Source organism: Cebus imitator, unplaced genomic scaffold (assembly GCF_001604975.1).
Source record: "Cebus imitator isolate Cc_AM_T3 unplaced genomic scaffold, Cebus_imitator-1.0 Scaffold310, whole genome shotgun sequence".
Classification (NCBI taxonomy): domain Eukaryota; kingdom Metazoa; phylum Chordata; class Mammalia; order Primates; family Cebidae; genus Cebus; species Cebus imitator.
Window position 1 is genome coordinate 2,059,620 of NW_016107625.1, and position 16,281 is coordinate 2,075,900.

General features: G+C 35.2%; 1 protein-coding gene across 2 annotated transcripts in view; it reads right to left on the bottom strand.

Annotated features, from left to right (window-relative positions):
• Window positions 1-3,552: 3,552 nt before the first annotated feature.
• The window catches only part of SHOC1 (shortage in chiasmata 1), a 91,436-nt gene continuing 78,707 nt past the window's right edge, over window positions 3,553-16,281 (bottom strand). For both annotated transcript variants that reach the window (XM_017503393.2, XM_017503394.2), the window contains 4 exons: window positions 12,002-12,133; window positions 11,642-11,791; window positions 9,051-10,011; window positions 3,553-4,695 (listed from right to left, as the gene is read on the bottom strand). In XM_017503393.2, the coding sequence (XP_017358882.1) occupies window positions 4,595-4,695; window positions 9,051-10,011; window positions 11,642-11,791; window positions 12,002-12,133 (1,344 nt within the window). In that variant the 3' untranslated portion in view covers window positions 3,553-4,594. The remainder of the gene's footprint in view (window positions 4,696-9,050; window positions 10,012-11,641; window positions 11,792-12,001; window positions 12,134-16,281) is intronic.

The window sequence follows — 16,281 nt, forward strand, 5'->3', positions numbered from 1 at the left end:
AGTGGTGTTTACAACTTAGATCTTGGACCTTAGTAAGATTCAGGATGGGTGAGAGATACACATTTATTTTACAAAGTGGAAGGACACTTGTAAGGATGGAAAGGAGAACCATTGTGATATGTAGGTCTCAGGTGTGTTCTCTGGCTTGGGAAAGAGTGCCTGTGGAAATTGAAGCACTGGAAATTTACTGTTTTAAAACTGTTGGTGCCCATGTACTTGCTCCTTGAAATGGCTTTGTAATATGCCCTAGTGGTAGGTGTACCTCAGTCTAAAGACTTTTGATATATACACATCTTGAGTAGTTCAGCTGTGAAAGTGCTGTGAAAGAGAACAGAGCAGGAGTAGTTGGAGGGGATATGAAGTCTAGAAAAGGTTCCTTCAGAAGCTTAAGTACATTTAAATGTCAAGGGGAAGATCATTGTTGAGGGTAGGACGGAAGGGAGACCCCATGTGGACTTCAGGTTTAGCCTCAGAATTTTGAACATGGTTTAGAGAAAGCTCTATATAGGGGTTGTATGCACAGCTCAATTTATAATAAAATGTACTTTATGTCCCATTTATAAGGATAACTTATAACATTATCATGATTATGGTCACTGCCTTTGATGCTCTATCAGCTCCCTTGTCCCACTCTCACTTTTGCTTCTTTGCACAATCTTGGCTAAGCAGCAGCCCTTTAAATGCAATTCTCTGTCTTTGTTTTCCTCCTTTCTACTGGGCACCCCTCCTCCATTTGTGACCTACTTAATGCTCTCACTTTAGAGTCAGGACTACTCATTTAAGATGATCTTTAATATTGTCTGGCAAACATACACTATGGTTCCCCATTTCCTTCACTCTCTCACTATCCTAGATGACTGTGTCATAATTTCTTTCTCCTCAAATCTCCAATACCTTCTCCTTCATTCTCAGCTTCCTTGCTTTCATATCACTGAGGTTGAAAGTGGCTCTAGTTCATCCTGGCAACTTCCAGTTTATCTTCCCCATTTTGCTTCCAACTCTCCTGACAATGAGCTTGGCTGACCTGAAGTGACTTCAGGCCGAACACCAGATGCAAAAGCAACTGTCTTACATAACTTTTAAACCAGTTTCTGCATTTGAACAAGGCCTAATCCTTACCATAAATCCTTTATTCTATAACACTCAGTGCTTCTGCTTTTCTGTCAAAGAAAACAGAAAAGTTAAGAGAAAAAATTAGAAACAATCAGAACAGAATGGCCATAATCTTCCACAACATCTGCTTGTATCTATGCCCATAATCTCAATGGAAGTTCTTCTTATGTCTGTGGATGATCTCTCTATAGTCCTAGCCAAGACCAACTCCCTTCTTGTCTGCACTATATCCCATCTCTTTTCACCTTCCCAGGGACTTCTGTTTAGCAAATCTCTCTCTGTCTCTGTCTCCATTAACATTTGCTCCTGTACTGGATTTTTCCCATCCATTTACAAACACTATGAGATTTTTCTATGTGAAGACTACCCTCTCTTGGCTTCTTCCTCTAGCCAATACCCCATCTCTCATCTATACAGCAAAAGTTTCAGAAAGAGTTGTCTAAACTCCCCATCTTCTGTTTTCCTTTCCTGTGCTTTGTGGAATCTATTATAATCAGGCTTTTGGCCCTACCACTGCTCCAAACACTGCTCCTATCAAGATCACCAAAGAGCTCCACATTGGTAAATCCAATGGTTCTCTTTCTTCCTCTCACTTCATTTGTCAATAGTAGTTAACACAACCGATTATGCTCTCCTTCTGGAAAGATCTTCTTTATTTGGCTTCCAGGAAATCTGGTTTTTTTCCTACATCACTGATTGCTTCTTCTCAGTCTCCTTTCCGTTTTCCTCTATTTCTCTCTAATGTTGTTCCATGGCTTGGTGTTTGAAATCTATTTTCTATCTATATTCACCATGTTGGCAATCTTATCCATTTTTATAGCTTTAAATATCATTTATACTTTGATGACTCCCAAATTTATACTTCCCAGATTTACATATTCTATTGAACTTGAGACTTACATAGTACAAATACCTACTTAAAATCTCCACTTGGAAGTCAAGTAGGTATTTCAAAATTTAACTTGCCCAAAAATTGAGCTCTCAAGCTCTGTAAATTATACCTCTCTCGTAATCTTCCCCATAGCAATAAATGGCAACATCATTCTTCTTAGGCCACAAACCTTGGTACTATCCCTGATTCTTCAGCCGTATCTTTAAAATATATCCAAATTTATAAAGAATGACAACCTTTGTATTTATTACTCTATCTCCCACTGTTAAAAGTTTGAGAATGTGTCTGTCTATATATTTTTCTTTTTTTTTTTTTTTTTTTTTTTTTTTTTTTTTTTTTTTTTTTTTTTTTTTTTTTTTTTTTTTTTTGAGACGGAGTTTCGCTCTTGTTACCCAGGCTGGAGTGCAATGGCGCAATCTCGCTCACCGCAACCTCCGCCTCCTGGGTTCAGGCAATTCTCCTGCCTCAGCCTCCTGAGTAGCTGGGACTACAGACACGCGCCACCATGCCCAGCTAATTTTTTGTATTTTTAGTAGAGACGGGGTTTCACCATATTGACCAGGATGGTCTCGATCTCTTGACCTCGTGATCCACCCGCCTCGGCCTCCCAAAGTGCTGGGATTACAGGCTTGAGCCACCGCGCCCGACCTGTCTATATATTTTTCATGCCAAAGCTGAAGTCAACCTAAATGTTCATTAGTGAGAGAATAATTAAATATATCATGGCAGATTATATTAAGCAGCTGCTAAGAAGAATATATATCCAGGCAGTGCTGCTATAACATGACACAGGCATTCCTAAAAAGCACCAAGCTATGTAAAATCACACAATAACCACCACAGGGCTTATGGGAAAATGGAGCTGGGGCTTAATACTAAAAAATTTTGCCAGTGACAATAAAAAAGACAGAAATCTAATGAAAATGATAGCACAGTTTTAAACATGCTAAATGGTTAAGGGATACACAAATATTATAATATATATGGCTCCTTACCTTGAAAAATACCCAGTTTGCTCGTGAACCTGTAGGCTCCACTGTCCCACTGGCCAGCCCTGCCTAATGACCATGGCCGGTACCCTTTCTGCTCAAGGAAAAGAACAAAAGCGAGATTAAAGAAGAGTGAGAGAATAAACAGAGAAATATGGCAGAGACCTGAGAGGAAAGTGGGGAACAATTAAAGAAAAGGGAAGGTAGGAAGCTGCTTAGCCAAGCTGCAACTGGCAAGTTACTGTGAGGTAGTAACAGGTGGGTTATCTAGCCAGAAAGTTGAGACACCAGATGTGGCACTGGCGACATTGTATGGATCAATGACCTTGTGAAATGTGTGTGTGTGTTATGTGTATTCCTATCCAGTTTATTTCAGTTGGGTGTCATTTTTTAGTTCACCTAGAGTTTCTGGTAAACAAAATTGCATATCAGAATGTAAAATTCATCTTATGCCCACATTATTCCCTGATATAGTGATCATTTTGGAAAAATTTAGAATTTTCAAAGGTCTATTTTTCAAAAACAAAAATGGAGTTGTACAACACAAAGTATTTTATGTATTATTTCCCACCCCCCACCTTTTTTTTTTTTTTACTCTTTATATTATGGACATCCTGCCTTGTCAGAGCACCCAGACTTACTTTCTTCTAATAGTTTCATGATATTTTATAGTCTAAGTTGTTTACCTATTCCCCTATTGATAGCATTTTTATTGCCTACAACTTTTGCCTATTATAAATTATATATTTCATTGTGTAATTGAATATTTATTTAAGACAGATTCCTGAAAATGTGATTGTTGAGTCAAAAGAAAGGATCACTTTTCATCTTAGTAGGTTTACACAAACTGTGCTCTAATGAAGCTGTACAGACAATATAGGAAAGTGGTCTTTTCTTCAATATGTAGACATTGGATAGCATTAATTTTCAAAAATTTTGGCGGCTGATAGATGAAAAAATGGTAACAATTGTTTTCATTTGCATTTGCTTAATAAGTGATGAAGCTTCATATTGTATCAAATGTTTATTGACTATTTTTGTTTTTTTCCTGAGGAAATATCTATTCATATATTTTGCCCATTCTTCTATCAGGTTGTCTTCTTCCTATCAATTTGTAGGAATTTTTTGTGTATGAGGAATGTAAACCTTTTTTCCTGTGATCTGGATTGCAAATATTTCCTCTTAGTCATTTGTTCTTAAATTGTGTTTACAGAAAACAATACTTTAAAATGGAAGTTTTCTAACTTCAATTTTGTCCTAGGTTTTAACTTTCTTGGATGTGGGAGGGTTAACTGCTGATCTTCACTTCCTGACTCAAAGGGTCAGACTGTAATGGAGACTCATTTAAATCGTTTGTGTGTAGGGGTATCTGGAAGACAATTTGGGTCTTATGATAATTGTTAATTGATATATTAGAATATTTAACTTACAAATATGCAAACCATAGGGCAGAATACATATTATGAATATTTAATACAGAAACACTGAGACATGTATGAAGAATTGCATTTTCTTTAATGTATGAGCAAATCTAAATAATTTTGCTAGTGAATTATCATCCAAAGCAGTGGGATATAGCATGTAGCACTGCTCTTCTCCTTCAAAAAAACCTCAGCCGAGTCTGCCCATCAACTCTACCAGGGACTTTTTCATATGCTAGACGTCGTTTTTTGAATTGTGGTCGTTGTGAGTACATAAAACCTGTTTAAAAAAGAAAAAGGATAACCATTTTATTGCTTACAATAGTTAAGTAAGTATAGATATTTTTTCCTTACTATTCAAATGGATTCTGTGTCTTCATCATCTATCTACGAAGTGCCAAAATTTCTAAACGAGGATAAAATAATAATTATTAAAAAGTATGTTTTAAACATAAATGCCTCTGTACCTCATGGCCTAGTATTAAAAATTAGTAATAAATGCATATATTTTTATGCTTATGCCTTGTAGAAGTAGTTAAATCACCCTGGATTTCAGTTTTCTCTTCTGTGAAATGAAAAGTTATAATACATAATCTCTAAGGTCTGTCCTAGTTCTAACATTTTTAAGTAAAAACAATCCAAATGGTTTGGGAAGCAACTCAGCCAGGGCTTCCTAATTCCTGAAAGTTTCTAATAAGTCCTCATTAATTAGGATGTAAGTTAGAGGCTCATTGTGACAGACTTTGAACCTAAAACAAAGACATATGCCTGGTCTCTGTGTACCTGGTATCCATCTTTGTGGTGAGAGTGTATACAATTTTTTCAGGGTTTTTTTTCCTTCTTCTTTTTTTTTTGGTTTGCCCTTCCTATTCCTGACTGCAGCTTTTTTTCACTTGGGCTAATTTTCTTCTCAGGAACATACACCCTCTATGAGGCATCATTTTCACTAAGGACAATTTCTTTTCAGGGATATGTTATGTATTTAGGAAATCTATCTGAAAATTCATGTCTTTAAAGGCATATCTGGAAAACAAATCTTTAACTCCAATTAAGAAGTTAAAGAATCCTTAAATGCACAATTAGATGAAACACAGGGAATATTAATGATGACAGGACCTTGGTCCTTCACTGTAAAGCTGTGGGAGAGCCTGGACTACCAGTAGCAGGCTGGTAAATGTTTATCAACCAGCTCTTGGGGTGGTGTGGGGAAAACAGGGAAAGGCCTGATTTACAGCATTTGCCAATTTTTGTGGTATGAAGATGCCCACCACCATGGCTGATTTTAAGCTGCCAATGTGATAGAAACAATGTTTTTTTCCTGCATATCAATCTCTCACAGCCAATTCTAAAATTTCTAAAAATACTAAAATTTCTTTTTCTGGAGCTTCCAGGAAGCTTTCCTATGAAATGAATGTATATTTTGCACCTATTTAATAACTCCAATTTATTTTCTGTATATTATTTATGTATGGATATCCACATATTATTTATATATGGATATCTACATATAGTTATCCCTATATTAGTATCCACATGTTCAATTATAAGGCACACACAAATTTCCAGCTAACCAATACAAAGTGTCCCAAGTAAATTCACAGATGAAAACAGTTTTGAAGAGATTACCAGCATTTTGGATATTATGAGCAAAATTTACTACATCCTTACCAAGTTGGATAAAGAATTATCATTAATAAATGGAAGGAGTAAATAATAAAATGACAGCAATACAATTATCAGAAATAAAAAAAAAAAAAAAAAAAAAAAATAAAAAAAAAAAAAAAAAGTAAAAAAAAAAAAAAAAACCAACATGAAAAAAACCCCACTTGGCTCAAAATCATAATAGATCAATAAGAAAAAAATACAAATTAGAATACCATATTTAAAAATGGTATTAGTAGCTCATATTCAGCTTCCATTCCTGTCTTTAATATGCCATTTTTAATACTCTTGCTTTTAAGTTTTCCCTCATTAGCTTGCTCCTTGACCCATAGCTATAATGTGAAATTTATCCTAAGCCCTGATGAATGATAGGTGGTGATCATGTAAGAACTCACCTTATATGGCTTTTTAATATATGATACATTAACATGAAATATCCTATATTTTGATACTTATAGAGGCCAATTATTAAATCAGTAAAATGGAAAACTAAAAAATTTAAATCAGTTGTGGTAATTATCCCTGGGGATATAATCTCATAATTGTAAGAGTTGTGATACTATTATTTAAAAGTTTAAAAGGCAGGGCCAGATGCAGTAGTTTCCACCTGTAATCCCACCACTTTGGAAGGCTAAGCCAAGCAGACTGCTTGAGCCCAAGAGTTTGAGACCAGACTGGGCAACATGGCAAGACCTTTCTCTACAAAAAATATAAAAATTAGCTGGGTGTGGTGGTGCATGCCTTACGTTCCAGACACTCAAGAGGTTGAAGAGGGATGATTCAGCCTGGGTGACAGAGAAAGAGTCTGTCAGTAATAACAATAAGTTTAAAAAGCAATATATTTTGTTAAACAGACATGCCAACAAATAAAAATAAAGCAATGTAGTAAGTAATTATATCATAGAGAGCACATATGTACACTTCGGGACAAATGGAAAATTATCTTGAGGTTATGGGTTACACTAATGGTGTTGGATAAAATTTCCAAGGCTGTGCCAGTATTAATTCAAAAAGTGTTGTACCTTAAACAATGTATTTGGAGGTAATGATGTACTATGAAAAATCAGTTAAATAAAATTTGCCATAGTGAATGAAGATACTAGTATCAAAGATTCATGTGAACTGTTTGAATAAAATTATTTCATGGAAATAACTGGAAAAGTGGAAGAAATTAATATTTCTAAACTGACATTATTTTATAGAGTATGTGATTTAAAAATATATATCTAAATTAGTGAATTAAAATGTAGGTAGATGTTTGACTATTCTACTCATATACCTAAAGCTTAAATGTTAGAATTTATTTAAAAACGACTTCTAGATCTTCTCATTAAAAAATGGGAGGTTATATGTTGGAGTTCCCTGTGCTCAAGAACATATAGTAATTCACATGTGTATTTTGTTACAGAGTAGAAAAAGATGAAATTTTCATCTAATTTATGAGGTTAGCATAACCTTTATGTCAAAATGTGATGAGGCACAAATAAAGAACGCAATCTAATTTCATGAATGTAGACATGAAAATCATAAATAAATATTAGCTACCATATTTAACAGCATAGTAAAAGAATCTCTTAGGTTGGGCCCAGTGGTTCATGCCTGTAATCCCAGCACTTTGGGAGGCCAAGGCAGGTGGATCGATAGAGCCCAAGAGTTCAAGATCAGCCTGGACAACATAAGAAAATCCTGTATCTACTAAAAATAGAAACAAATTAGCCAGGTGTGGTGGTATGAGCCTGTAATCTTAGCTATTTGGGAGCCTAAGATGGGAGGATTGCTTGAGCTGGAAAGGTGGAAGTGGCAGTGAGCCAATCATACCACTGTACTCCAGCCTGAGCCACAGAGGGAGATACTGACTTTAAAAAAGAAAAAAAAAATCTCTTAGACAAGGTAGCATGAAATATTAAATAAAATAAAAATATAAAAATGAAAAAAATCATCCCTCAAAAATCAGTTATGTTAATCACAGAAATGGTAAAGATAATTTAATATTAGTAAACCTGTAAGTATAATCTTTGACATGAAGAGGTCAATAGAGAAGACACATTTGATTTTTCCCAATAAGTACTAAAAAGAGTTCGGATAGAATTCAGCATCTATTTTTCACAGAAGTTCACACAAAACTAGACACAGAATACTTCCCAATAAAGTGAGGAACAAAACAAGTTGTGACTATTAAATGCGAGCAAATTCAAGTATTATAAGTCCCAGAGCTTGTACAATTTGGGAGGCCTTTTAAAAACAAAACAAGAATACAAGATTTTCTTGGTCCCTCTCAGGACTAACAAAAAGGACCTATGAAAAACAGAAGTTTGAAACTTAAGCTTCCCCCTGCCCCTCCCTTTTTCTCCTATCCTGGGGAAGGCCACCTTTTCATGGCCGTTAGATTTAATATTTTGTTTTAGATGCTTGGGCCAATGCAATAAGAAATGACAGTGAAAGCTATAATCACTAGAAATAAGAAAATTAAATTGTTCTTTTAAAAATTTGATATGTTTAAATGTTCAGACAACTCAAAAGCATCCACCAGAATGGAGCTAATGATAGTACCTATTTAATGGAATTGTTAGAATTAAATAATCCAAAAAAGAACTTAGAATAGAGACTAGCACCTAATTAGGCTCTTTTAATAAATGTTAGTCAATTAAATATACCTATATCAGTGAATTTTCTAATTCACTGATTCCTCTGTTTAATCTTTGTTGATTTTAGTTTTCTGCTTTACTTAGAGTTGTACTGCTTTTATTTTTAACTTCTTAAGTTGACTGCTTAGTTCACTTAAGGCTATAAGAATTTAACATAATATATTTTCTTTGCATTTATTTTAGAGTTTAGATTTTCTCTTTTACCTAACAGTTATTAGAGAAGGTTTTTAAGTGTAGTCATTAAAACAAAAAAATTTAAATTTGGAGATGGTTTTATCTTTTTAAATTAAATTTGAGAATAGTTTTGTCATCTATTGGATAGTATTACCTGTTAACGATTCCTTGTCTCCTGAGTTAAATGAAGATTCAGGGTGCCTTTTCTCTCCCAAACTTTTTCCAGATCTTTGGTAGAAATAAAGGCTGTCGAATTCTTTTTGATTTGCATTAGAATCAGAAGCACAAAATAAATCCAAACTGGGGACAGATGGTAATTCTCTCCAGAAAGTCTCAGCATTTGAACTTTCACATGTGAGGGCTTCAAACTCATTTGATTGACATTTTTGCTCATCAGTGAATAAATTACCTTTCTGAGAGTACAATTTATTACATGTAGTCTGCTCTGTACCATATTGTAAGTTGAACGCGTGATTCTCTTGTTCCCATATATTTTTCTTAAAGTTCCAATGAAGAGGAGATTGAGAGCCCTCTAGTAAAAAGATAGGGTCAGCTACTTCTTTATTTACAAAATCATTTGCTTCATGTGTTCTTCTTTTCTGAGAGTTTATAAAACTGGGAACAACTGACACTCTCTTCTGAGTGTCAATTGGTGATTTTATAGTTTCACAGTTCATTTGTGTTAGACCCAAAGAAAAGACATCTGACTCTGACTCACTGTGGTTTAGAAAGGAGTTATAAGTCGGTCTCCTTGATTCTATATTAATTAGAAAAGGAGTATTCTGCACATTATCAGGGTTACAACTGGAGTCTTTCCAGTAGCTGGTCTGATTGTATGAAGTCATGGGTGGTAAAAAACCTGCCGTTTCTTTTAGTTCCATAATGGAAGAGTTGTAATTCGAAGTGGTGGTTGTGTCTTCCTGCAATGTCTCTCCTAATCCTAAATACTGATAACATTCATTATGTTCTTGAATGACGGAGTCTAAATCAGAAGTTGAACTCTGAGAAGACAAGTCACTAATCTGATTCCTATTTTCCTGAGGTGATGAAATTTGCGGTGATTTTGTTATGGAAGAAGAACTAATCTTGAATAGGGAAGTGATACTACAAAAATGCTAAAAAATTAATATAATACAAACAGTTTAGTAAATAGAAATAATGATGCTTATCTATACAGAAAGAATGCAAAATATAAATAAGTAGTCTATTCATAGATATACATTGAGCCAGGTATTAAGAACATGAAATCATTAGGCTCTATTAAAAGAAAAAGTCATTGTAAGTCACACATATTTTTAAATCACTTGTAGTGGAATTTTTGGTTTTTGTTTTGTTTTGTTTTTTGTTTTTTTTTGTTTTGAGACGGAGTTTCGCTCTTGTTACCCAGGCTGGAGTGCAATGGCACGATCTCGGCTCACCGCAACCTCTGCCTCCTGGGTTCAGGCAATTCTTCTGCCTCAGCCTCCTGAGTAGCTGGGATTACAGGCACACGCCACCATGCCCAGCTAATTTTTTGTAGTTTTAGTAGAGACGGGGTTTCACCGTGTTGACCAGGATGGTCTCGATCTCTTGACCTCGTGATCCACCCGCCTCGGCCTCCCAAAGTGCTGGGATTACAGGCTTGAGCCACCGCGCCCGGCCTGGAATTTTTAATAGTCTATTTTTTCAGAACAATTTTAGGCTCACAGCAAATATAATAGAATTTTTAGTTATACAATTCATACATGAATACTATTTCCTCGATAAGAATTTTAAAATATTGCCAATAAGGTTAAAGTTCTCTTTACAGCTAAAACGAAGGGTGTGTTAGGACTGTTTGGAAGAGGTAATGTAAATACATGTGAACAGGGTGCATAATTGAATTTTCTGTGAGCATAATAATATTCCAAAATGATTTGAAGTGTGATAAAGCTGACTATATTGAATTTATCTGTATAAAATAGCTTTAGAATGTATAACATAGGTGGGGGTTTATGGCTCATGCCTGTAATTCCAGCACTTTGGGAAGCTGAGGCGGTTAGATCACTTGAGGTCAGGAGTTTGAGACCAGCTCTACTAAAAATACACAATTTAGCCGGGTATGGTAGTGCACACCTGTAGTCCCAGCTGCTCACAAGGCTGAGGCATGAGAATATCTTGAACCCAGGAGGTAGAGATTGCAGTGGGCTGAGATCACACCACTACACTCAAGCCTGGGTGGCAGAGAGAGACTCCATCTCAAGAAAAGAAAAAAATATTGTAAGCCCAGCACTTTGGAAGGCCAAGGTGGGTGAATCACCTGAGATCAGGAGTTTGAGACCAAACTAACCAACATGGTAAAACCTTGTCTCTACTTAAAAAAAAAAAATACAAAATTAGCCAGGTGTGGTGGTGCATGCTTGTAATCCCAGCTACTTGGAAGGCTGAGGCAGGAAAATTGCTTGAACCTGGGAGGTGGAGGTTGCAGTTGGCTGGGATTGTACCATTGCACCATAGCCTGAGCAACAAGAGTGAAACTCTGTCTCAAAAAACAAATCATCATAATAAAAATAAATAAAATAAAATAAAATGTATAATATAATTGATAGCTAATGAAAAATCTATATGAAATTTCGTTCAAGTAAATTATTTCTTTGCTATTTGGAGTCCAAAACAATTAAACTTGGATAGCTTCATTTTTAAAATCCTATTGTAAAAATAGAAACTCAAATTAAAAGGAAATAATAATATGTATTCATATCAGAATACAGATCTCAAATAACTAACCTTTAACACTTTTTCTGGAACTTCAGGTAGGAGTTCCTGAAGTTGACACAGAGTTGCTAATAATATCCAATGCAGTGAAGGTCCTTTATTTAGCATGAGCTGAGCCACCAATGGGTTAATACATGGAAAATCAAGTAAGTGCATTTCTTCCTAGTAAAGAATTTAAGAAGTAATCAGTCAGTAGTCTTTTGAAAGTGATCCATTTTATTCTACTCATTGCAGCAGATTAAAAATGTTGTCATTGCACCTACCACTCAATTTGAGACATTTGGGGGAAAAAATGTTACCAGAAAGTAAATTCAAATACAGGGTTTTATACTTGCTTTGCTAATATCTAATTTATACATTTAGAAAATATACCTCAGACGGTGAAACTTCAAGCCAGGATTTATCCAACCATTCATGAGGATCTCTCTTTGAGGTCATTAAATTGTGGTCAGCAATCTGTCGAATTATCAAGGCAGTTGCTTCTACTCCTGGGGCAATTATAAGCTAAAAAATATTTTTTTATGTTAGTTTATAGGAAATATTAGGAAGCAAAATGTAAGATTTAAAAAATAATACTTTGTAATTAGAAGATAAAATTAAATAGCAGCAGATTCTGATCTCTAACACTATATTAGAAACTATTGGTTTATTTATGCCCAGGACATTTTATTTATGAGGATAACCAATTTTCTTTCCTTCTTTAAATATGACATCCTTGTGTTTTTAATTTTTGGAACTAAATCATTTTCATTTTCATTTGGCATTTGTCAGTAGAGTCATTAAAATATAGCGTTATATTTCAACTATATTAGAAAAATCAGCAAGTTGAATATCACTAGGTAATATTACTATTTTGCTGTTTCCAAAGGCTGAACCTAATAGTTGTCAATTAAAAATAAGAATTTAAAAAAATATAGTGCAAAATTTTTCAGAGACAAAGTTAAAAAAATAAGGATATTTATAAATGAATTTGATGTCGTATTCAAAACAGAAAAAATAAGGTTTTGATTTAGAGTAGTCATTCCCAGCATTTGGTAATTGCTCATCTAATATTGGCTTACTGATTCTAAGGTACCCCTGCCAAAAATGTGGTGTTTGTATATATTAAACTTAATTCTAAAAAAGTTTTTTCCCATTAGTACTGTGGTAAGAAAAAAAAGTAAAGAAAAAATAATTTTTTAATATCCTCTGTTTCCTGTCTGATACTGTTTTCCTTCATGCCCTTCTCTCTTCTGAAATGTCAGCCTTCTTCATCTGCTTTCATTTCTTTCTTTTCTTCTTCATCTTTTAGATTTGGTTGAAGAAAAGATAGTTCATGAGTTAGCAGTTTAATGTGAACAAAGAAATACTGCCCCAAATAATCATATCTTAGAAATACAAATACCCTATACTATAGTGGAAATCTAGTAAACTAGAAATCTCATAAGATAATTACGGCATTTTTTCATTTATAAGAATAACAAATACAAAACTGTTAGTACACACCTGGGGAATCTATGCATTTTAAAGGATTTTCTTTAAATTACTTTATATAGGGAGAGTACACAAAATACATTGTTCAATTCCAAATGTACTTTATTGCTAGTTTTGGATGTTTTGAGAAGATATGACACTTTCATTTAAATATAAACTTTATTTGAACCCTTTCCTCCTTTAGAAAAAAGTGCAGCATTCATTTAATTTTACATAAACACACTCTTTGAGGCTGAAGCAAATCTGACTGATTTTCGATGTGAAAATAAAATATAAAAACTGTGCTTGGAGTTATTTCTGAATAGAACTAATATCAGAATTGTCTGAATCATCAGAATTTTCTATTTCAGAAAAATCAGATTCATCAGTTGTATCTTCAGCCAACAACTGTTTGAGAATGATGTTAACATTATGAGTAGCAATGCTTTGTTTTCTAAGATGTGACATTTTCAGGGATTGAGAATTACTATATTTTGTAATGGAAGTGCCACTACTAAAAATAGAATGCTATAAATACAAAGATGTCTTTTGTTTCCAAAGTCGATATACTAGAGCAATGCAAAAATAATAATAAAAATGAGATATTTCATGGCAAAGTTATCTCTGGGTAAACACTATAGCAACAAGCCTGGCTGGTGAGGATTCTCAAGGCAAATGGGAAAAGGGTTAAAAGACATAATTTTATGATGGTGGTAATGATGACTAATTTATTAGGACAGGAATTCTGTGGTTCATGGCTAGATTTTGGGAATTTAGGAAACTCCTTAATTTGTTTGCCAATTTTGCATGTGTGTATTTATGCATTTTCCTGCAAAGAGGGTTCATAGAAAATTACAGAACTTTTAAAAAATTAGAATAACACTTAGCATAACATTACTAGCAGTATTTTTTTTTTCTTAAACTTCCTAATACTTCCTTGATTTTTAGGTTCTTCAGATGCCTGAAAATAAATAGATGCTAATGGTCCTGATGCTCTAAGAGACCAAAAGCCATTTTACTAGAGTAAGGTAAAGCAACAATACGTTCTAAAATAATATGAGCCCAGAGGACCTCCTTTAATGCAACAATGTCATCAAGTTAGGAAAACAGGAAGCTTATGAGTACTGAGGACATACTGATAATAGAGTCAGAGCAAACTGGCCATAGTTGCCTCTCAATGTCCATTGAGAAAATGACCTGCTTTCTAGATTGTTATGTAAAACCTGAAAAGCTTTTAGAATAGTTTGATCCAGGTGGAAATAGACTTGTTTGGAACGGACTGCTCCTAGGAAATATGCCTATTTCATCCCCAAATGCCTTCCTTGGATCATGCCCTCCCTGCGCCAAGTTGCTGTACTTGAATATAGTATCACTCACTGGTATCATATGCCCCACGTATAGAGGAAAAAAACCTTCTAAAACATATTTGCCTGTAGTGGTTTACCCTGAGCTGGGAAGAGAACTAAATAAGTGGTAAGGCTTCACCAGAACTAAATAAGGTAAGGCTAAATAAGTGGTAAGACTTCACCAGAATAGATGAGACAAATTTACATTTGTCATTCACTTATTTAGGTAACTTTCCTAAGAATTTTATTTCTGTTTAGTATGCAGCACAGAAATAAAATTATCTGGAATTCCAGTTCAAACAGATTATTTGTTGATTTTCTTAGCAAGTGGTATTTGATTGAATTCCCCTCAATGTTTTTGCTTTGTGCAAAGCACTATGCTAGCTGCTAGGTTTTACAAATAACAAAAACCTTATTCTTACCCTTCAGGGTGGAGGATATATGAATAAATATCCCTATGCTATAACAAAGATATGAAGTATTAGTGGGAGAATGGGAGGAGAGATGATGTATCCTGAGAGAGTACGATTGGGGCAAATTTCTTAAAGGAAGTGGTGTTTGAACTGGGCAGTGAAAGGCAGGTAGAACTTTGAGAGCTAGTGGTAAGGGAATGGGGAATAGTATTCCTGGGGGAAGGCAGACCAGAATGGCATGTTTGTGCAAAGGCTGAGAGGTGACAGTAATGAGGCATATTCAGTAAATGGTGAGTAAAATGATGTTAAAGAAGGAATCACTAAAGGCCACATTGTGGAGGAGGCTATGGAAAGTCTTTGAGCAAGAAATTCAAATCAACAGCAAATTTTTATCAAGAGACTACTATGTATCTGGCATTGTGCTAGGTTCCAGGAATAAAAAAAGAAATGAATAAACATGTTTCCTTGCCAAAGGGCTTACAGTCTAGGAGTGAAATATTCTCAGCTGTATTTTGGAAATGTAATTGGTGTCTATATATGATGGATTGAAGTGGGGAAAGAGTAGAAAAAGGGAGATTAGGTAGGAAGCTACTTTAAAAATTCAAGTGTGAGGTGATGAAGGCCTTCATTTAGGGAAATAGCAAGAGAAGTAGAAAGAGACGCTGCAGAGTTAAAAAGAAGATTTAGAGGCCGGGTGCAGTGGCTCACACCTGTCATCCCAGCACTTTGGGAAGCAGAGGTGGGTGGATCACCCAAGATCAGGAGTTTGAGATCAGCCTGACCAACATGGAGAAACCCTGTCTCTACTAAAAATTCAAAAAAATTAGCCAGGCGCGGTGGTGCATGCCTGTAATCCCAGCCATTCGGGAGGCTGAGGCAGGAGAATTGCTTGAACCTGGGGGGTGGAGGTTGTAGTGAGCCAAGATCGTGCCACTGCACTTCAGCCTGGGCAACAAGAGCGAAACTTTGTCTCAAAAAAAAGATTTAGCTACTAATTAGATTAGAATAGTGATACCATGAACTAAGAGTGGGAGGATGAAAGTTGTGTTTTGAACATGTAGAGTTTGAGGTACTTGTTGGATATTCAAGTGGAGATTCCCAGTAGTCTGCTAGAACACAGGTGCAGACCTTAAGAAATGTCAGGAAAAATTTCAGAATTATACTTCAGAAATGAAAGCAAAATCTGTGGGAATCTCTAAGTTCATAAAGGAAAGAATGTAATGTGATAACGGAACAGTGATGAGCCCTGAACTTGGACAAATGTCTAAATTTCAGAGGACACTGAAAAAAGGGGGCCAAGATACTGTTTAGAAATCACCAATATAAGGCCGGGCACGGTGGCTCAAGCCTGTAATCCCAGCACTTTGGGAGGCCAAGGCGGGTGGATCACGAGGTCAAGAGATCGAGACCATCCTGGTCAACATGGTGAAACCCTGTCTCT